At 39.2% G+C, this 23,854-nt stretch overlaps 1 protein-coding gene across 4 annotated transcripts in view; it reads right to left on the reverse strand.

Moving 5' to 3' along the window:
- RHOBTB3 (Rho related BTB domain containing 3) overlaps positions 1-23,854 on the reverse strand; it is a 33,143-nt gene that overhangs the window by 5,024 nt on the left and 4,265 nt on the right. For 3 of the 4 annotated variants that reach the window (XM_081930314.1, XM_081930313.1, XM_081930312.1), the window contains exons 2-10: positions 23,311-23,493; positions 22,869-23,094; positions 17,818-18,010; positions 13,978-14,129; positions 10,128-10,239; positions 8,737-9,102; positions 7,339-7,451; positions 6,169-6,289; positions 2,105-2,278 (exon numbers count right to left, since the gene is read on the reverse strand). In XM_081930314.1, the coding sequence (XP_081786440.1) occupies positions 2,105-2,278; positions 6,169-6,289; positions 7,339-7,451; positions 8,737-9,102; positions 10,128-10,239; positions 13,978-14,129; positions 17,818-18,010; positions 22,869-23,094; positions 23,311-23,312 (1,459 nt within the window). In that variant the 5' untranslated portion in view covers positions 23,313-23,493. Of the gene's footprint in view, positions 1-2,104; positions 2,279-6,168; positions 6,290-7,338; positions 7,452-8,736; positions 9,103-10,127; positions 10,240-13,977; positions 14,130-17,817; positions 18,011-22,868; positions 23,095-23,310; positions 23,759-23,854 lie in introns of those variants that run through there. The other variant, XM_081930315.1, reaches the window with a different exon arrangement.

Genomic DNA, 23,854 nt, shown 5'->3' on the forward strand with positions numbered 1-23,854 from the left:
GAAATGAATAAAAAGAGAGAGATGTGATTTCTTTCTTTTAAAGTGCTGTTTCTTTTCCCTTTGGGGAAAGTCATATATAATTTTAGGGATTGCCATTGCAATCTACAATACAGTTATCAAATCAACACCCAGTAGTTTTCAAGGTCATACCATAAAATATTCACATTAACATGCCCCATTTAACAAGAAACCAACCTGAAACATTTCTTTTGAGGGTTTTTTTTATGAGAACGCATGTTAACTATTATTATTATTAATAAAAGTTAATTTATAGAAGTTAGTGCAAACTCAATTTCAGTGTTGATTCTGACACAAAAAGGGAGATCTTTTGTTAGTCTGCTGTCTCTTTATAATGGGGTCAGGGAGACCGAGTACACAGCTGGGTGTGTCTGGTAAACAACTGTTTAATGAGATCTGAAGCGAGGAATGAGTCAGCTGGGAATGGGGCAGTGTGGGTAGAGGAAATTCCCTGAGTAACAAATAAAGGTGTGGGTGGCATGTCACATATCAATTGGATATAAATTATCAACCCGTAAATTTCTACTTGCACAATGCTGGATAGAAATTTGCGGGTTGGGTATTCCTTTCACAGTGAGACACATGGATATTAGTGGTTTGAGAAATGTGGAGATTTTGAAGTGTAGCTATCTATATTCTATGTTGTAGTTTTTTTATTTTCAGCCTTTTATTCTTACTTGTTTTCATTAGCTCTGAGCCAAAAAAAAATTCTGAACGGTGTACTTGGTTGTCTATTTGTTTTGGGGTTATAGATTTTACAATCATTCACTTTTTACAAGTCATCCAACATGATATCATCATTCAATTATTGCTATCTTATATTTCTTTGTGGTTGTTTTGTCTTTTCTCAGACCACAGAAAGTCTTTTTTTTCAGAGGAACAGAAGAGCAGCACAATCTCTCCAGGTGAAAATAAACGCCCATTACATTACCATTCCTCCTTCTTTAAAGTTTTTTTTTTTAATGTGGACAGTGACATACTAAGAAAGAGGACCTATCACATTTATTATAAAATTTGCAGTGAGTGCCATTTTACAGCCCATTTCTTTTTAAAAAATCAATCTCTTAATTATCACCAGAACACTTTTCTGTTTTTTAAAATGAAAGGGAGTCAAGGTAATATAAGTCTACGGTGGTTTTTTATTATTTAAACAATCCCTACCCCTTTCTGGTCACACCACCATTAACCATAAAACAAGGAGAAAGCTTAAAAAAAATTAACATTATTGTATTATAGTATTACAGCACCATAATAGATTAACGTTATAACATTTTGGTGATAATGATGTTAAACCCTTCTCTCTCTTGGGCTAGAAAAACACTTTACCAATAATTAAAATACTGATAAAAAAGGAAAGATAATAAAAAGGTGCCCACCACAAAGTAAATGTATGCTAAGGTTCAACTGTCACAACAACTATGCCACACTGTTGTGGACAAAACATGGAGGGATAATAGAAAAACCATCATACTCCTGGGAGTGTGAAAAGTCAATTACAATTCTGCCTGTAGCTTCCAACAAAAGAGCAGTGACTGAGTAGCACTAGGAGTTACTCATATTGAAGCTGGCCTGAACTAAGCCTTTAAAAGGTAATGCAGGAATGCCCAGAAATATTTTTACCCAATATCAAAAAATCCAAGGTTAAGAACCAGAAACACTATGCAAAATGTGCTCAGCAGCAAGTCCACTTAGTTCTTAATAAATATACTTAGGATTACAGCTGTGCAGAGTATATGCAAGTATACTCAGAGGTAAGTTCCATGGTGTTAAATGGAATTTACTGTATTTTTCCATGTATAAGACTAGGTTCTTCTAACCAAAAAATTAGGTTTAAAATTGGGGTTCGTCTTATACACAGGTAGTGCTGAGGAGTGTTTTCTTAACCTGGAGACCCCCAAAATAGGGGGCATCTTATACACGGGGGCGTCTTATACATGGAAAAATACAGTACTTCCAGTGAAGTCTGCACAGGATTGCAGCCTTGCTCAGCCGTAGAAGAAAAATGATATGATTGTATCTACTTCTGTTCCCTCTTCCTTCACCAGAAGTATATGAATATACAAAAAAAGCTTAAATATTTGTTTACCTGGACAACAGGAGTCCGTATACAGATACTCTAGAAAGGACAAGAAAGTGTCTTTGGAAATCCCATAAACTGGAACCAGAAAACTATTAGATTCTGCATAGTTACCGTTGAACATAGCCGCCATTACCTCACAGCGAGCCACGAGGACTGCTCTGTGAGCGGGCACTGTAGCACCTGCAAGAAGAGGGGTGGGGGAGAGAAAGAAAACCAAGGCAATGATTTCAACATTTTTATGCTGAAATGTATTTAAGTTAGGGATGTGGAATCTGTGGCACTCTAGATGCTATTGGACTACAGGGTTGATGGCAGTTACATGTATAATAACACACAAAGGGCCACTGTTTCTCATCCCTAATTTAAGAGTGATGTTTTCTTAAATTATTGAACACTGGTGTTTCAGGAAAAATCTGCCATGGTTAACAAATTCTACAATATAAAACAATATAAAGTGACAGGACTTATAGTGATGCCTTCACTTAATGGGATCTGAACCCACTGTCCATTTAGGATGAAATATTTGGTTTCTGGATCTACTCTGGTTGCCTTCAGTACACCTAAGTTTACAATCCTCTACACATTTACTGCGGGAATCAGTCCAATTTAATTCAGTAGGTTTTACTTTTGAGTAAATATGCTTAAAATTATATGGCACACTGGCCTGAACCCAAATTCCGTAATTTATTGTACCAGCAAAGAAAAAGACTGTGTGTGTGTGCGCGTGTGTGTGTGTTTCTATTAATGCTGTCCATTGAAACTTTGTGATCTGTAGCACCAAACTGTAAATATGCTATCCATGTGTATAATGCAAACGTCTCAAGGAGGCTTCCACATCATCTGCAACCCTAACTATTCAGGGTTCCATATAGTATAGAAGGCTTTGTGCACTCAGATATTTGAGTAAAGATTCCCACCCAGCCGATGTGTATCCTGTAGACAGAGGTGCCTGAGAGCAGGGCTACTCAGCACTAGTATCAGGGGCAGAGTTATATTCTTCTTTGCTGCAGCCCCACTCTTTCCTCACACAATCAATTCAGTTTTGAATAAAATGCCTGAATTAGGGCTTACGGTAATTCTTTGGAAAAAGCCCTGATAGAAGCAAAGTGACATTTGCTCTGCAATAGAAAGACTTCTAAATGGCTCCAGCATTTCACATTTCTAATACATTGATCTGCAGCAGTATGAGAGAAATAATGCACTGGTGAGGCATTTACCTATAATTTTATTCATCTTTAGGCCTAACTTACGAGTACTTAAGTATTTAAAATGCACAATCAGAGGCTCATTTTTTAAAATAACTGTTTCAGGCTCAAAACTGTCTTAGTGCCATGCTCTATGACTTGGAACTATTGGTTTAATCCCTGGGATCCTTCAGTAAGGAGGGAATAGCACTTTTCACATCCTCAGAGGTACTCCTATTATTATTGGAATAAAAAAGTCTCAGGGACTGATCTGTGTGTCCTGACAAAAATCTGGATACAATCTGGTAAACACAACAGCACTCTTTTGTGCAGTACATTCTTAAATTAGGTGTTTTTAGCTCTAAAGACAAAACACTTTAAAAAGTACAAATTCATTTTCATTGTGTTCTGTTTCTAATAGATGGTTGCACTCTTGTTAATATGAATATATTCCTCTGTGGCATTTGTTTGAGACAAGCAATGAAACCTATTGTTCTCTCAACTTCCTACAAGAATTGTCCAAAGAGTAGCCCTTAGAACTGAGCTGTCTGTCTCACCAAGCTGTGCATTTGTATTTTGTTCTCCTTTCAAAGGACTGTTTGTTTTCTCTGCATACTGAAGGCGGCATCTAGAAAAGAATTCCCTTGTACGCATGTGCCTAGTTCATAGAGATTCAGACTTGGCTGTGGCTTTTCAAAGCTGAAAGCAAAATAATTAAACAACTCTTTAATCCTGTGCAGGCAGAAGTTTGAAGTTGATCAAAAATACTTGCCACTACTTGCAGCAAAAACTGCAAGGTTTTTAGCGGAGGCAATTAGAATAAGATCTATTATTTGATTATTGATGTAAACCTCCAAAATGTATTTGGTATAGTTAAGTTTTTACCTCTTTCTTCAGTACAGTTTATTTTATTGCTATGGCTAGTGGCTGATGCAAATAAAGATTCTTCTGATTCTTGCCACTACTCCTGTCTGTGTATAGGCATAGAAGTAGTTAAGGGTTGCAATTCTGTACAAAATCCTGCTTAAATCCCACTGAAGTCAATGAGATTAGGCACTGTTAATAGTACACAGGACAGCAAATAAAGGTCCATGACTGGCAAGGCAAAAATGAAGAAATGCCAGTATCATCTGTAAAGGCAGCTGTGTTGGCGTATAAGAAAATTAGGCCAATATATAGGCCAACCAAAATAGCACAAGTTAGAATTGCAAGTTTTTGAGTTTTACAGAACTGTTCATCAAGCTAGATGGTAAACAGAGCAATGTGGGGACAGGTGGGTGATTTCTTTTTTATTGCTTGGTTGCTGTTGAAAACATGGAGTTTGAATCTGGACATAGTTTTACAATGGAATGGGGGGCACTAGCAGACATTAACATGAGGCTATTTAGGTGCTATGTGGGTCTCACCTTCACTAATATAAGGCCTGCGTCCTGGCTGAGAAGTGGTGCCAGGATAGGGGCTGATTTCCTGCGAGAGCTTGTGAGGTGTCAGCAAAGTCTTGAAAGATTTCTAGGAGTGCAAAATATCTCTTGAGATCTGAGAGAGATCTTGCAAGCTCTTTCACGGACCAATGCCACCACTGCTTCTCCACAAGCGGTGACGCAGCTGGTGGCACAGCTGCAGTGCCACCAGTAGGTGGCTAAGTGGTGGTGAGTGTCCCACTGGTAGTGTGGCACTTCCTTAAGGTTTGCCTTAAGTGGCAAAACAGGATGTACCACCCCTGATCTCAGGATTCTAGAGCTGTCAGCTCTGAGGGAAGGCAGGCAAGGGTCCACAGTCCAGGTGGGGCTCGCTAGCTCAGGGAGGAGGTGTGTGATTCCTTGGCTGGAGAAGGCTCAGGTGAGGGTCAGATGCCTTGTCAAGCCCAGAAGCTGTAACAGGCCTGCGTCATGGTTTCCACCTACTGAGAAACCTGTGTGTTTTGCCTAAGGTTGGAGACAGACCTGTATAACAGACAATTCTTGAGTTTTGAGGGATCAGGTATCGGCCACATTTATGATTCTTTTTCCCAGCTGGCCCCTAACCATTCTCCTACTACCTCCTTCCCCATTGTTTTGAGATTTTGATCAGATACAGTGGAACCTCAATTGTCGAAAGCTTCTGAAGTAGAAAGCTTCGGTTTTCGAACTCTGACAACCTGGTGAATGCTTCCGTTTTCGAATGCGCCTCAGAAGTCGAATGGCTTCCAAGGTGCGTTTCTCCATTTTTTCAATGGGTTTTGCCAACTGGCAATTGCACCTTGGTTGTCAAATGTTTCAGAAGTCCAATGGTCTTCCAGAAGGGATTACATCTGACAACCGTGGTTCAACTGTATAGGCTCCATGACTTTAAAATCAGCTTTAAAAAAATGTTTCCTCCTTCCCATATCCCACTTCTCTGTTTTTACCATCTAGCCTGCTGAAAAGTTCTGGGAGACCTGGAAGCTTTGAAACTATTTTGTGATTATTTTAGACAGCCTACTCAAGGCACTGCTGTAATTGGGATTTTGCAGTGTAATCAAATATCAAACGAGATTCCCCCCTCTCCTATCATACATTCGGCTTTGAAACATTTTCGCAATACTATAATAAATATTGCTGGAAACCACAGGAGGGAAGAGTGCTCTTGTGCTCGAATCCTGCTTGCAAGTTTTTCACAGGCATCTAGTTGGTCATTGTGGGAACAGGATGCTGGACTAGATGGGCCATTGGCCTGATCCAGCAGACTCTTCTTATGATAGGCTCTTACATATTGAATTCTCCCTCATATTATAGATCATGAAAGCATATTGATGGTGCCACTCATTTTTATTGAAATAGTTATTCAATTTATCACCAGGAGGTATTTTATCATTGTTTGACTATTTAAAGGGAAAAGGTGGGGAAACAAATGAGATGCGCTTAATACCTTGTATTTTGAACATGACATCAGCTAATACAGTTGTGTTAAAGAAGAGCCTGAGAGAGCTGTTACATAACTGCAGGGGCCTTTTTGACAAATATGATCTGCAATTTCTTGAGCTGTTAACCTGAAAAAGGAAAAGACAGGAGAACATGTGAGTGCCAATGCTTTTTAAGTGCCTGCCTTTGTTCCTGCTTTTGTAGCAAACGATATGAAACCACTGAGCCTGGGTGTTTTCACTTTGTTCACGACTGATCAGCAACATCTGTTGCACTTTCAAAAGCTTTTCCTCCATTTGCATTTCTACTACCATAAATAGGGATCTCACAATGGTTCTTACTCTAGATATGTAGCCTGCCATTGTAAACTCCCCACCACCCTGGGGATGCATATAGCGTCCCACAGACCATAATTCTGACACAGGGTAGTAATCAATATTTCCTCGCCAGTAGCAGACCCTGGCCCCTCACCTTTTGGGATGTTCCTCTAGCTAGACATCTAACATTGGGAAGATCAGGGGGGAGGTTGTAAAAAGAAATGTAACATTCTCCTACACATACATCGAATCCTGAACACGACACTTTGTTTTTGACCAGGGGGGCACAATCTATCACAAAGTTATTCTGCACCTATCTTGTTGTGCAAAAGACCACCCATGCACATTGTGTCCCAGCCTTGGGTCAGATGAGTGTGTCTCTCTTAAAGGTATCCAAAAGCTGGCAGCCTGAGACAGCTACTTCACCTAGCGAGACGGTAGGGCTGCTTCTGCATCAACATTCATAAACAAAATAAAGTAATGCTCCCTTATATGAACCAAATATTTTCCCCTTTGAAACACTTGTTAGCACTTAAACTTCCCATAGCTGCATTTTAAACTCTTTCATTGTTAGGAACAATATTAATAAAGAAATAATTGTTTAATAAGGATTGTTTTTGAATACTCTGTCATCATCTCCCCTGAGTTATTAAATCCACATATTCAAAAAGTTTATAATCTTTCCAATTGCTGAATTTACCATCTTCCCTTATTTCTTTAGCCTAACTAATACTGAACTTAATGGTGAGTCATTTGGACGCAGCACCCTTTCTTGATAAATATTGTATCTAAGGGATACAAACCACTCCATCTTTTGCAATCCAATAAGTGCAACTGAAAGATAAAATAATGTGGCTTACCTTTCCTGGAATTTTCAAGATACATTTTACTCTCTCAAGAACAAGCTCAACGTTCCCAAGATCCTTCAGCTTCTTTTTGATATGTTCTTCTAACAGTTCCCATTGGAAAGCACCTGTGGAGATGAGATAAACAATACTTCTAGGCTATGGCTCCTCTCAGACTATCAGTTTTTTAGATCCAGAAATGCAGTTATTACCAATATGTGCTGCACACAACCCAAGCATCTTCTCAGGGGGTGGCATTTCTGCCGCAGGGACACTGCATTTTTATATCACTGAAATAACTATATTTGGTACCTGGGAAAAGGAAAATCTCGCCTCTCCACATGCCCGAATAGCAAAGTCACTGTTATTGTGCTTGATGTTAGTAATGTGGGTGTCATCGGCACTAATAAGACATCCCTAGGGTGTGAATGGCAAGAAGTGACAAAACTACCTCTCCAGTTCCTGACTTTTAAATAAAAGTATGCAATGCAAAGAAATAATTAGAATTGGAGAGGAATCTGTTTGCCCTTGAACAACTGGCCTTGCAAAGGTTGTGAAGTTGCATCCTTCAATGCACACATACACAACAACAACATTTCAGCATCAGGCTTGGAAGAAAATACACGTTTAGACATGACGCCTAGATTCAGAGTTCTGCATGTGTTTTGATGCATAAACAGATTTCCTGGAGAATATGGCATCCCCACCTAGTGCAATAAACCCAATAGGCATGTGACTGGAGTTGTCCTCAAACACACTGAAAGGAACAGTCCTTTCAAGAGCAAGAACTCCATGTGTAGACAGGAGCACACAAGTTTAAGGAATCTTAGGGAAGTAAAATTGGGTACAATCCACCAAAAAGTGCCACTGCACTATTTCCATTTTGTTTGTTTGTTTGTTTCCTTCTTCAAAGGCTCTTGACTGCAGTAGCTTGGTGGATTGCACCTCCTTAGTTGAGTAACCAAGTGCCAAAGTCTATCATCTCCATGTTTGGTCATCAATATCACTTTTCCTCCATCACCACTATTCAGCAAAAGTTCTTAAAATATGTAATAATCAGAAAACAACAAAAATGACGAGAATGGGATAGTCTGGTGCCCAACCAACTTAAATTGTGCAAACAAAAGTTCTGGCAACATTTACACTTCCCACTGAAATCTCCTTCATTAAAAAAAAATCCCTACATAAAAGAACACCAGACATTTGGAAGAAAAGTTTTCAGACAGTCTACTCCCTGACATGCTAGTAATCTGTATGCATCTACTTCAAGTCTGAAGTGGTTAAGTTCAGGTGCAGATTTATTACAACAACGAGAACTAGGCCTCTAGCGAGATGGTATGCAGCCCCATTGCAGTAGGTTAGCTCTTTCTTGCTAAAAGACAAAAAACAGCCAGAACCATTCTGACAGGATACCTGAGTAAATGAAGTGCAGAATGTCTGACAAACAAGAACAGAAGAAAGAGTCTTTAACAATGACTCTTACTGGTGAGTTGCATGATGAGTTGTGGTTTAAAACAGGAAGCACAGCTTGCCGGTTTGCTGCAAAGAGGGTCTGGGCAGTTCGAATGATGGAGGAATCCTGAATGTCTGCTGGACTCTTCACATTAAAGAGTAACATGAACACATGGCTAACAGAGCACAGAACAATCCTGTGAGCTTCTGCTACTTCCTTCAAGTCTTCAGAATAAAATACCACATCTGCACACTGGCAACAGAACAGCAGGTTATGTAAATCGGAGTCATAATGCGAGGCTTCACCTTTTAAGATTGGCATTTTTTCTAAAATAAAACCAAAAAAATAGAAATCATGAATAAACTGTTTGTAACTCCAAATTTGCTCTAGGCACAATGCAAACAAAAGCATTTTTATTCCCTGGGACTGGATTAAATGAGGACATAACAGTGTTTTCCTAACTGCCCTAAATACATTTCTCTTTACTACACTTCGGCCATCAAAGGAAGCCCAATTTCTCTAACTTCTCAGGTTAATACAAACTGTAAAAACATTTACTAAAAAATTAGATGTTTCTGAAATTACTCATTGGAGAATTGCTTGAACTTCAGTTCTTTTAAACGATATAACCAAAGGACTGTGAGGATAAAAGGCTGCATACTCACAAAGGCCAAACTACGTTTTATACTGAACATCACCAGCAACTGCTTGTAATAGTGAAAAAAATGCAGAACATTCTGATGTCAGAGTAAATTGTACTAGATGCCAGAGGAGTCTGAGGAGCTACACAGCATTTTTGACAGCAGCCATGCACTTAACGTAATCAGAGTTCAAGAAACTCATCTGATTCCTCATTATGGGCCAGGGCCCTTTTGCCATCTGGCCAGCAGAGGATGTGGGGTGGGGTAGAAAATAATACCAGTGGAGCATGAATAACAAAAGCTGTTAGGTGCCAGAGAACTTGCAGCTGGCTTCTATTCAGATACTGGCACCAGTACTATAATTATTTGTTGTAGTTCATACTTTCCTCTAGGCCCTGAAGCCCCTCTGCTGCAGCAAGCCTGCCAGGAGTTAGTCCCAAAACAGGGCATTCCAGGGATAGGGCAGCCTATGGTCTACCAGAGCCCTCCATCCCCCTGAGTGATCCTAGGATCAGACCCATCAACTACACGTATAGAGCTACTGTGTTAATTTCTCTTCCATTGAAATGGGAGGGTTTGTCAAAAACACACTCAAAAGAACCATAAAAAGAAGACCCCCACCCCTGACAGCACAGGCCAGCAGGGCTTTAAAACTGATAAATTCTCCCACCATCTCCTGCCACTTAGATGTGCTCTGTTGGAAATTATACCTGGCTGATCAAGTTGAGGTGGCTTAACTCCATGGCACTTATGGCTTTTTTTCCTTTTCTTCATTTTTTCAGAAGATTTCTGATTCAAGCTTTGTATCATAAAATATTCCAGCTAAAATAAAATATACACATATATATTTACTTAGCCTTCTTAGATTTATTTAAGAAGCCACAGCAGATCAATTATGGTTAAATGCTGATTGGACACTTTAATCAATTAGAAAGATAACAAATTTCTTATGTACCTTTTCATACAAAAGCAGGAGCACTGAACATTTAGAAGATATTAAGCAAAGTAGAAAGGATGACTCCTATGTTAGTGGAGTTAGTTTGATGTTAGTGGCAGGGAGTTTGGCTGTTTCAGAACTGACCAGAACTGACCAAGAGTCCAAATCTCCATGTGGTTTTTATCCTTTCTCCCATTAAATTAGCTTCATCTGCCGAGTACAAGAAACAGGGCATTTCCTCCAGCAGCTTCTACGTTTATTATGGAATTCCCTGCCAGTGGAAATGCAATAAGCCACCTCCTCTTTGAAATTTTAAACATTCTTTGAAAACATTTTGTAGGAAGGCCTTTTATGTAAAGAGTATTTAGGGTGCCCAATGCAAGAGAGGACTATTCTGGCTCCGCCCAAAACCAAACCACAGAGGCATTTACTTCCAAGTAAAGAAGTAAATCTTGATACAAACTTAGCAGCTAAGAAAGAACATAATCTAGTCCATAGTTTTGCATACACTGGACAGGCTGCAGAGCTGGCCTTCTCTGTATGGAAGAAGACTCTAGAGCTCACAGGTACATGCCAGTCCCTATGCCCATGCTTATGAGTGCCTTGCCATAGTTCTGCTAGGTGATGTTGTGCATTGAGCCTCCTTGGTGCAGCAATGGGGGCCTCATAAGCCTCTCTGAAGGAAGAACATGAAAATCATCCAAACTTGACGAAATGAGGTATTGTTTATTATACCAACAAATCTTTAAAAGATTAGCCTTTATCATTCCTGCTTCAAAATAACACTAATAGAAATTAGAACAAGGAAGGAACACCATGCCCAAAGTGCTTATAGAATAAATTTAGTAGGCAAAGCCAAGCAAATGAGGACAGCTCTCACAGATGTTAATTTAAAAACAATAACAAATCAACATAATATGTATTCAATTAGCTCCCTCACAGCTAAATTACTACTCTGCACATTAACTATCCTGTTTTCCATGGGAGAAACCTAACGTCTATTGAAGTTCATTTTTAAAGTAGCTGATTCAACAGACAAACTAAAGTGCCTACTGACTGCAAACCAAACTGCAGAAATCTTAAAACAGGCTCACTTCCAATACACAATTAAGATTGGCAAATCCATTAATGGCACTAAATATTGTTTCCCAGAAATAATTTGGAATCTATTGCTACTGTTTTCAAGACAGTGATTCATTTGAGAATGTCATTTGCTCTATGATCTTGGGTGTAATCTGTATCCATTCAAACCATTTCTTTAAAAAAATCTGATATGGCTAGCCAATGGCTAATGTAATTAATGAACTGAAATGAACTATTTATCACTTTAGAGACCTTTTAAATTAATAGCCCAATCCTCTGAATGTCTACTCAGAAGAAAGATTAATTACCAGGAAAATGTGCATATAACTGCAGCCTAAATCATTTTTAAACTAGTTGTGGCATGTGAGGGAATTGCCACTGTACCATCCTCAAAGCTGCTGTTTGCCAAGACTGGGATGAGGAAGGACAATTGGTGATGCACATGTGCTAGGCCCACTGCTACCAGAGGTGTACCTAGGCTCCTTTGTGACCTTGGCAAGGAGATGTATCAGCACCACCCCTCTGAAGAGATATATTGAGGAGATATATTGGTTCCTCTGAAGCCAGGAGAGACCATGGACCCAAAATTCAAAAACTTTGCTTTACATCACCTATTGCACTCTGCCAGTTGTTTCCTCCTTGGCCACTGGAGTTGGGTCTGCTCTGCACCACCTCCTCCTCCACTGGTCCATCTGCCTGCTTTCCTCCCTCCCTCTGGTTCCTGCTTTCCCTTCTGCCTTCTTCCACCCTCCCTTCCTTTTTCCTCCTCCTGCAACTCTCACCCTGCCTCTTCTTTCTTCCATCTGAGCCCTCACACATCTAATAGCACCACCACCCACTGGGGAGGGGCCCCCAGCATGTGACTGGATTCTATTGCAAAGGAACCCAGAGGAGTCTTGCCCAGCCGCTCAGAAAAGAGAGCACAGATGGGCTCTGACAGGGCCGTCTTAAGCATATCTGGCGCCGTGGTGCAAAGATCCCTCCGGCACGCTGTCCCCCTCCATTTCCCAGAGCTGTTGACCTTTTCCCAAGCCTCTGTGGGGATCGCTCTCCTCCCATGGAGGCTTGGGAGGCAAGCTGCCCGCCCGCCCGCCATATGGTTGACAGGGCACAGCTGGCGGGTGTGCAGGGAAAGGGGAGGCCGCCAGCAAAGCCACGCAGCTCCCCAACTCACTGGGGCGCCCCTGAGAGGCTAGCGCCCTGGCACAACGCGCCAGTAAGCCCAATAGGAAAGACGGCTATGGGCTCTGAGCCACTCTAAGTGGCACAATTTTTGTGCCCTCATGGGCCTGCGTCCTTAGCAGGGTCCAACCCGACCAACCCTTACGTACACCCTTGAATGCCACCACCAGCCCATTGCTTCTGCTGCCCTGTCCATACTAATCAGCGGCAGCGTTGCCCCAGCTAGGAGTATACAACAACAGCACTTCTTACATATTGCAACTGCACAAAATCCATCCAGATTAAGGGTGTAATACTATACAGTGGTACCTCAGGTTATGGATGCTTCGGGTTACAGACGCTTCAGGTTACAAACTCCGCTAACCAGGAAGTGGTTTCTCCAGGTTAAGAACTTTGCCCCAGGATAAGAACAGAAATCGGACAGCAGCAGCAGCAAGAGGCCCCATTAGCAAAAGCATGTCTCAGGTTAAGAACCGTTTCAGGTTAAGAACGAACCTCTGGAACAAATCAAGTTCTTAACCCGAGGCACCACTGTACTCGCTTACTAGGAGCAAGTCCCACTGAATTCAAAGGCACTTGTGTTTCAAAAAGAACGTTCATGATAGTGCTGCAACACTTTTGCTGCATTTCAATTTAATTTAGTTCCACTCCTCCAAGTACTAATCATTACGTGTAGACTTTCTCCTTCCAAAATAGTGGACTTTGAACAATGAAGGAGGTGGCCTTAAAAATGGCTTGGAGAAGAGGCAGTGCAAGACTGTTGTCAGTGAAAATAACCCCACTTCCTAATATGATTTCCTGTGATACCTTGAGCAAAATGTTCCAGTCACACCGTTTATTTCACTTATACAATTTACCCTTGCAAACAACTCTGTCTGATAGCTTTAAGCTAAAGTTTAAACTGTCATAATGAGTTGCCACATTTATATCCCATCTTTCCTTCAAGGAGCTCAAGGTGTCATACAAGATTCTCCCCCTTCCCATTTTATCCTCTTAATAACCTTGTGAAGCATATTAGGCTAAGAGGGGGTGACTGACGTTGCTTCACAGCTGGGTGGCGATTTGAACTCTGTTCTCCCTTGTCCTAGATACAACACTTTACCCACTACACCATTCTGGCTCTCTGTGGGGATAAACAGTGTACAAAACAGAAATATATATATATATATATATATATATATATATATATATATATATAAATAATTTGACCTATGTCATCCAGTGGACTTCAGGTCAGAGCAGGGGATGTGATCCTGAGTAGCCAATATCCATATCCGTCCAAAAAAAATCATAGTCCAAATTTCAAAAGATATTTGAAATCTTACCATTTGATCATTCTGAGATTCTTTCCTACTTACCACTCCTCCAAAATATTTTCCTATGTAGAAATCATTGAGACTGTGCAGTTCCAAATAAGTAGCTCCAAGTTCTTTAGCAAGCTGAATCCCTTCAGAAGCTGTAACACAGCTCCCTCTGTCTGAGATGCACAAAGGACAAGTGCAGGGAACTTCTGAGAAAACAAATTATTTATGCAAAATATTTTAATTACATTGGCTCTTCTTCAGTAGCTTCAAAATCATACTAAGGAATTAATAGCACATTCAACAAAAGGTAAGATTTTTAAAACTATTAACAGCATAAATAATGCAACTACAAGTGCAGAGCTACTCCAACAAGAATTAAACAATAATTTTCATGTTAATTATATCTTACTTTTCTTATTGCAAGCTATTTTTGAACATGGGTTGTATTCAACTAAATCCTACTCAGCGTAGATCCACTGAAATTAATGAACCTAGTAATGTACATTTACTTCAACAGGTCTACTCTGAGTAGGACTAGCACTGAATACTACCCCTTATCTTGTTATCCGCTGTTTGTCTGATGTATAACAGCTAAGGTTGCATCAAAGCTTTCTACAAAGATCCCTCCTGAAATGCAAATATGGCTTGCCAAAATGATTAATGTGCATGACACAGTATTCCCCCTCCAAAATGAAATTAAGTGTCTTATTATTTTCACTTCACTTTTCAATTTATCAAAAGTTTCAAAAATTTAAGACAAGTTTCAATGGTAGGCCATTATAAATAATAAGGCAAATAATGAGGAAAGCTTGTAACACTTTGCAAGGACACTTGCCAGACCACAATTTCCTCTAAATTGCAGTCAGCATGATATTACACAAGAATTCTGCATTCCTTACTAGGCAGTGTCAGTAGAACCACAGACAGAGTAAACAAGGCTCTGCAGACAGCATTATCTATTATTTTCATTGTTAACTGAAGGAAAAAGGTTCCCATAGAAAACAAACTTGGGCTGTTATAAATAAAAATATTTAAGTGCATTATTATATTGTATTATCAGTGTACATGGGACTGATATTCAAAAAGACAAGATCTTCTTGCCCCCTAAATTTAATCTCTAGTATGCCCTAGGATATATCAAATTGCCTATGAACCACATCAGATAATATTTCATGAAAAAGAAGACTGCTATCTACTGACAGTTCTTACTGTAAAAGCAGTGGTGCAGTCACACTGAAATAATCTCTCTTGGGTCATTTATATTCTGATTATCAACTACTCCAAATAACTTATTGCCTTGCGCAAGCATGACAAAAATGACAAATATAAGGTTGGATCCAATGGTAGGCATAGTCAAAGCAGACCCATTGAAATTAATGGACATGACTAACTTAGGTCCAATAATTTTAATGGGTCTATTCTGAGTATAATTCAATTTGATAGAACATAGATCTGTATATATAAATGCAGAGAGAGAGAAATTTGAGACATCGATACATTTTCACCAAGCATCAAGTTCATTACCTATGGATAATTTTCAAGGTTTACTTCATAGAGTTTGGCTAACATGCAACACAACCTTTTTATACTTTTAGTGTTAACTGCCCACAAGTATTCCAGTAAAGAAATTTCAATTGGGAATCAGGTATTACATCAATGAGGATAAATTGCAGCCTTTTAAATAATAAGTATGATGAATATCAAACTGGTTCATATTATTACAATCTTACTATGGTAGAAACTATTGTTGAATTTGATGGCATGTTTTCAGATAAAGTGGAATAGACTGTTTATTAACTGTTTGATCATACAATGCAATTTCATTCTTGTACATGTTCTCCTTTTTTACACAAATTTAATCTGGAAAAGTTTCCCCTTTTCCTTCATGTTGCTATTCAGTACAGTGGCATCATAGTTTTAACTAAAAAGCATTTCAAATAGTCTACCATATGGAAATGGTCTGCAAGGTATTGGGACCCATAATGCAACAAAGCATAAGAATTCAGTGGACTGCATTACAGCAACTATATTTAAAAAACCACTTAAAAGTAGCTGCAACTTACAACAATATAATAGACAAAAACATGACAATGTATTAAGTAATGAATAAACTTTTAAACAAATGCTTCCCAATAAGAAATTACAGACTACTCTGATGCTACTACTTTCCAATAATGACATTAGCTTGGAAGGTACCAGAAGTAAGGAAGAAACAAAAACTTTTTCCCCCCACTTTTGACACTGTATTTCACACAAATAATGCCTTCATCAGAATTCATTAAACATCATTAAAACTAAAAGTGCATAGCTCATAAACGCCCAAACAACATTCTAGGGGGCAGGAACGCTAATATGCCTGTCACTATGCCACAATAAACACATTATGTTAAAATTTCAATTTTCCTGTCAACCTGAAATAACCACTCAAAGGTGCTACCCACTATGCCTCTGCCTGAATAAATGCTCTAGACAAGCCCCCTTCAGTTTCCACTGAGAGCAGGGTAATTTTGCCACCGATGTGTTTGGATCATTCAATTGCTCATGATACAGATACATGATACACAGCAAAATTACCCATGAGGCATACCAAAATGGAGACATAAAGTAACACTACTCTGGGCCATGCTGAGTAAACCTTTTCATGAGTAAGGGCTCAAATCTGTATCTCAGCTATTAGAAGCTTGAGAAACAATGGCACAGCTAAAGTTATGACAATGAACTCTGCTCATGCAAAAGCTAAGGACGATGAGATTCAGAACAGATCTTCACATACACGAGAGAGAGATGTAGAGATCAAATGTGCAAAATCAGTTTTTACCATGTTTACCAATTTTTCAGAAGATGGCATTCATTGTTTCATCAGCCAGAGCATAAATTTCACCTAACAAACTTGTGCAGTGGGATAAATAGGCAGGGATTTGCCCAGAGCTTCATAGCTCAAAAGGGATTAAAGCCTCAGTCCAAGTTCAAGTCGAACACATCAGGCACCCTTTAAATAACTTTTTCATGAGTGGCTCCCACTTGGGCAGCGAATAATATTTTCGGTTCTAACTAAAGAAGTATCAGGAGGGGATGCAAATTTCATGGGGCAGGCACTTTTGATCAGCCCTGCCCATATGGTTGGATCATTTTAATGTAATTGCATATGTGCAGGATCCACTCAAATAAGTTAAGCTCCTACACAGTCTGTGGGATCCCAGCAGACCACACACCTGACGAGTACCAATGTGGCTTCAGCACAGACAATACAGCCTGCATGACTTCAACTTCTGAATGCAAAGGTGACAGAGGTATGCCCTTTTAATAGAATGCCTTAGCTACTGGGATTGACCTACAGTATGTAAAGTCTATACTAAGGAAAGGAAATGAAGTTAGGAAGTTACCTGTTACACACAGAACTGATACTGTGATAGAGTAGGCAAATGTTTGGCAAGTAATGCTAACAATGTAAAGAATTTTCCAAGCAAATGACTGATATGCAATGTCAATAAGCATTTTAATGTTGCAATCTTACCCACACTTGCTAAGGTATAAGCCCCACTGAACACTGTGGGACTTACTTTCAAGTCAATGTGCACGGGAGTCTGCTGAAACATATCAAAAGCGGCAATTCTGAAACCAACTAAATTTGGCAAACTTGCATTTCCTGGCTTAGCCCCAGTAACAGCCCAAGAGTACACAAACCTAAGTGCTTTACCCAACCATGTAGAAGTGCAATTCTGGAACAAGTCTCTTGACTATAACAAATCTAACCAACAGTACAAATGTTTTGTGACAAAACATTAAGCGTATCATGATTGAACTAACAGCATACTTTTCCCCCTCCATGATTAACCCAACACTTAGTCTCATATTGGTACCTCAGCTGTTTATAAGATGAGCTCCAGCACATACCGTTTTGTCTTGCACCAACAGCAGAAATTATGACAGGAATTGAACAGTGGTTTAATGCTTTTTTTATCAGTGGTGCATAAATGTCCTTTACTTCTTGAAATGAAGACTTGTCATTTACAGAGTATTTAATCACAATGATATCTGCTTCTCCAATAAGGTTCCGAGATGTGTACCAGTCACTGTCAAAAATATCCTATACAAAACAAAAAGATGGAGCTAAATTCCATTTTCTATGGATCAAGAGCAACTGGCAAAATAGTCCTCCACACAAAAGTAATACAAAAGAGTGATTTTTTTTATGATGAACTGAATGGTTGCTAAAGTCAAGAACAGAATTTGTAGTCAGTTTTGTTTGCTTTTACTTTAAAGCCATTTGCAGAGAGATGGCCAGAATTAACAAATTCATTACTATGAAAAATTACCTTTAAACTTCATCTCATTCATTTTTGCAGCAACCCTGTCTTTGATATTTCCACTTTAGAGATAGGGAACTGAGTGCATGACACTAATTGGTGAGTTAATAGGTGCACAGCAATTTGGATCTAGACCTCCCAACTCAAAGACCAACATTCAGTATGGTTTTAGAACCTCTGGTTGTTGTGTTTATTGGTATTACTTATAAGGAATCTTTATGCAGCAAAATTGTTTTTAATTTCTAGTAAATTGTAGCTACAACAATCTGTTCACAGGTATGAATATAACTTAAAAACACATGAGGTTCGTTTTCTAAAATGCTGCCTTTTAAAGAAATTAATGGGAAGGTGTAATTCAAAGTCACCTGCACAACTGACAGCTTAATCTAGGCATAATATCCCTGGCATGGTTGTACCGTATGAATACTAATCATAATTTAAATAAATGTGTCTTCTTTTCTGAATATCAGTAACATTTGTAGCCATAAAAATGGGAGAAATCATTCAAATCCAAATGAAGTACTTACTAATTTTTTAATGTATGCCCAAACTTTCTATTAATAAAGAACTAACCAACTATAGTATTATAGAAGAGAACTTGGCTTATTTTTCCTCTGTGAGATACTTTACTATTATTTGAGGTTATTCCAGTTTACACGTTCCCAGCATACAATAATCTGCATTCCAATACTCCCTTTGACTAGCAGTTTTCCTCATTCTCTTATTTAAATTATTATAATAAAATTCTGAATGTCCAAGTATGGAGAATGACAATCTTTTGTTTATTCTTACAAGCAGAGGCCACCGGATATTCTACATTTGTTTCTCCAGTAGTATTCTGGAAAGTTCACTACTAGAGAATGGAAAGGCCAGTCCAATGTCCTTGCTTCTTATGCAATGTATACTTATTACTAGCTGATGAAAGGCTTTCAGAGTAATCTCCTGCTCTCCTTATTTCTCAGTGTGTAAAATTCCAGTCTGCAGAAGTGCAGAAATAGCACAACAATTTGAGATTAGCATTAGACTTCCCAACATTCTAAATAACACTAGACAAAATAGAGGAGATAAATTCAGAATGTTTAGATTTGTGGGAAGTAAGCACAAGACGGGAACAGAACAGAAAAGTACATTCAAAGGAGAAGGAACAGAGAAATGTGAAAATCGAAGACACAGAAAACAAGATCTGGAAGATTAATAAAACCAAAATTAATGCATTAAAACTTGTTTAGTGAATGAATGTACTGAGAAGTGTTAATTCACAGGCATATCTCTGTACATTCTTCACCCCAACAATCTAAATGTTGACCAAATATTTGCCCAGTTAGAGAGCAGCTATGCTGAAATCCCAGACTTCTGCAGGCACATTAGGAACCTTGACATACTTCTTAGGCCATAATAGTTAGGTCCTTCTAGACATCAATTCCCTCCATTTCAGAAGTTCAGAGATGGATGTGGATCCTTGTGCAGCCAAATCAGCACCATCCATACTCAAGGAAGAGGGAAACGGCAAGATTTGCAAAAGTGCAAAAACAAAACAAAACAAAACAAAACAAAAAAACCCACAACTTTAGGGGAAAACCCCAAGGGAGGGAACCCCAAAAATAACCCAGTGAGGACTGAGCATGCTCAGTGCAACAGAATGTTGACTGGGTGGAAGAGGGAGAGAAAGTGAGTAACTGACTGAACACCAAACAGGCACAATTAATGCTGCAATGGTCTGTTACAGGTCTCACTTGTTTGCTTTACTTGCAAAACAAGTTAACAACAATGGAAGTGTTTTATATCTAAAAAGTACCTCTTACCCATAGGATTTGGAGCTATTGTTGCTATTCTTGCACAACAGTAATTATCCTATATGTGCTAATATTTCTAGTATTAGAAAGAGCTAGACTGATCAACATGGCAATTTCGGGAGTTGCTGCCTGACTTGTAAATATCTGGAAAGCTCAGATAAATTGCTGCAAAAAACACTATGCCTGAAGAAAGCTGACACTGCAATTGTATACCTACACATCTAAGAGTTAGTTTATTTCTAAGTAGGCACATATAGGAATGTAATGTTTAGTCAAACAATTTGAGATGTGCATAAAATACCAGTTTTCAACACTAATAATAGCAGAAGTAACCCAACTTGATTGCATTATGTTCCAGACAGTAAATGCAAGGTCAGATGAATCAATAATGTTGACTGTCAGTTGTCTCTGCATGTTTCCATACACAAATGTATGTATGCATATACTAATCATTGCACAGCACAGATTGAGAAAGGGTAAAGGTAAAGGGACCCCTGACCATTAGGTCCAGTCGTGGACGACTCTGGGGTTGTGGCGCTCATCTCACTTTATTGGCTGAGGGAGCTGGTGTACAGCTTCTGGGTCAGGTGGCCAGCATGACTAAGCCGCTTCTAGAGAACCAGAGCAGCACATGGAAACACTGTTTACCTTCCCACAGGAGAGGTACCTATTTATCTACTTGCACTTCGTGCTTTCGAACTCCTAGGTTGGAAGGAGCAGGAACTGAGCAACGGGAGCTCACCCTGTCGCGGGGATTCGAACCGCTGACCTTCTGATCGGCAAGCCCTAGGCTCTGTGGTTTAACCCACAGCACCACCCGCATCCCGCAAGGGTAAAGGTAATGGTAAAGGTAATGGACCCCTGACCATTAGGTCCAGTCGCAGATGACTCTCAGATTGAGAAAGGGTAATGATCTTAAATCACTGTTCTGCACATATGATCAGAAAAACTACAAACTATGAATGCTTTGTGTGAAGCTGTTCAATCTATTTCATGTTTTTAACTGTGGGTATAGGTCCAGACCATGTTATTCATTCTAGATTTAATAGTTCAGAATGAATTTTTAAATGTTGTCCTCAGGATTTGTCATGAGGCAAGAGATATCTTAACACTATTTGTAATTATTCACTTTTTAAATCTGTAAAGTCTCCAGAATTATCTTAAGTGATAGGATTTTTAACACAACAAAAGTTATTCCTAAACGATATTGTTTTGGGCACATGGTATGCATATGCCAGAGATACAGGGGACCTTTTTCGTCTACTGCACCAGTTCACAGATTTGAATGTTCCCTAAAATAAAGCTTCATTACTGAGTTACTATGAAAATTCAATTTCTCCCCTACAACAGCAACTATTGCACTGAAGTTATATGATCATAGTTTCACTACTTAATAATGCTTACAACAACAATGTAGTGAAGAGTAACACAATAGTAACTCCTCACTCTACCCGTGCCACTTTGTACTTTAAATGCCCTGTCATTTAAATTATTTTTTGTTTTTCCTGGTTTCCATATACTCTCTTCAGATACTGTGCACTTCTGCTATACACCTATCCCAATATGTTGAAAATGGCTATTGCTCAGCAACAAGATTACCCATCTTCCATTCCAAGGGGTTGCAAATATAATGGCACTAGAGAGGGTGGGTATCAAAATTATAAGCTGCTTTTTGGAAAAGGCCCAAAGAATGTGGTCCACATCCATCAGATAATTTCAGGGAATAGATTCTTGTTAACAATCTACTGTATGTCGCATCTTTAGATACCAGTCAACTCCAAAATAACCAACCATTCAGTCACTCAAAAGATTTTCCTTGATGTACGCCATCTCAAAACATTTAGGAATTTCTAAAGAACCATAGTCTTCAGCCATTTCAGACCTGGTCCCCATGTTTAACTTTTAAACTGCATATGTCTGTATTTCTTTCCCTCTCTTTCATTTTACTCACATTACATTGTTCCTATTAAATGCATACACAAACACTCCAAAAATGGTGGTGGTGGTGCTTTCGATGCAGCCCAAGTGTGGTTGGGAAGCCATGATTTTTTATAGAATATCTGTAAATGAAGATGTTGCATACAAGGATTGAGGGTAGGGAGGAAATCTATTTAAGTGAAAATAAATGAAATTTACTAACAGAACCATAAGTTGACCCAATATAATTTACCCAAGGTCTTATCAAAAAGTTATAAATATGATTCCTGATAAGTGACCTTATCACTAACTCCAGAAACACTATTAAGCACCAAATTGGTATATGGTCAACTTATTACAAAAATAAATAACAGAACATGCACTCTTTTCAAAACTTTGTAATCATGCAACTGTCAATCAAATTCAAAGGTGAAAGCCTCATAGAAAATTAGTTGCATAAGCTGCTTTACTGTTCTAAAAGTTCCAGCTAAATGTCTGCATTAATACAGTTTTTCAACCCTCCAATATGTGTTTATTCTCTGAAACACATGACTTCCATATCAAAACAGCAGGTGATGGTCCTCTTTCATTTGATCTTTTCACATTTTTTCAAGGAATGAACTTATTCAAATGGCAGTAATTTACAGAAGATAGTATTTTCAGTTCTCTTTTTCTATGAAGCTATATTCTAATAACCTTATACTGCTTTAGAAGTTGACCAAACTAAGGCAGCAATCCTAATTCCACTTACCTGGGAGTAAGCCCCACTGAATTCAATAGGACTTACTTCAGAAGACATGATTAGGATTGCACTGAAAAGCTACAATATTAGCATAATTACAAGGAAGTAAACCCCTTGGAACTTAATTAGACACCTGTGTAAATACATTTAAGATGGCTTTGTTAATTTCATATTACAGTCTCTTACCCAGAGAGGACAGTCATGTACCACCAATCTGACATTTCCAAACACACAGGCTTGATATTCGGTGAATGCAGGATTTCTAACATAGTTGGCAGAGTTTAACAACAAGCTGCTGTCAGTCTCTGAAACCAGAGCACTTCTCCCAAGATAGGTCCAAATCAGACTCCTCTGCTGATCATCCTCGGAAAAGCCACCTCTTTCATTTCCAAAAGCTACAACGTGAACGGACCTACAAATAAACAATGTTTTTAATCTGCTGGTATCAAACATCTATTATGACAAAATGAAAAGAATGTGGGAAAGGGAGAAGAGGGGGGAAAGCAAATGATGTTTTTCAAGTGACGACAAGAATCATGATTATTTTCTCAAGGCACACGGGGTTTTTTGTTGTTGTTTTTGCCAGAGACAGGAAACACTCAAGGAACAAATAACACAACCCACGTACATGATCTTAAATCCAAAAGCAGGAGAGCAAGGTGACTATGGATCCTGCAAAAGCTGCTTGCATTATAAATCCAAAGCTGCTTGGGTTTATTCTTTCTCCATTTCCTGAGGTTGTTTCATTCACCCCGTCGACGGCTGTGGGGTGCTTCCGCCACCGTCCTCCTCCTATTCAGCAATCCCTTCTCTGCAAGTGGAAAATGAGCCTTAGCTCTCTGTGACAACAGCTCGCTGCTGCCGAAGGTGAAACCGGCACGTAAACTCAGCAGCTCCCAGCTTCGAGCTCAGCCATTTGCCTCGTGACGTCAGTAAACCCTACCAACAAAGGGTATTAGCACCGGCAAAGGGAAGAGCGGCTCGACATTTCTGCAGAGCCAACATAATACGGTCAGGTCAGCAGAGGGAGAGAGAAAAACAAAGTGTGGCGTTGGGAACAGCAGCATTGCTGTTGCTGCTACTAGCGGGAAAGAGATCCATAAATACATGAGCTCACTGGCAGCCAATCCACTTCCAGTCATTCCCAAATGCGGGAAGCCCGAGCTGGGGCA

Source organism: Podarcis melisellensis, assembly GCF_964234715.1.
Source record: "Podarcis melisellensis genome assembly, chromosome: 11".
In the NCBI taxonomy this organism is placed as follows: domain Eukaryota; kingdom Metazoa; phylum Chordata; class Lepidosauria; order Squamata; family Lacertidae; genus Podarcis; species Podarcis melisellensis.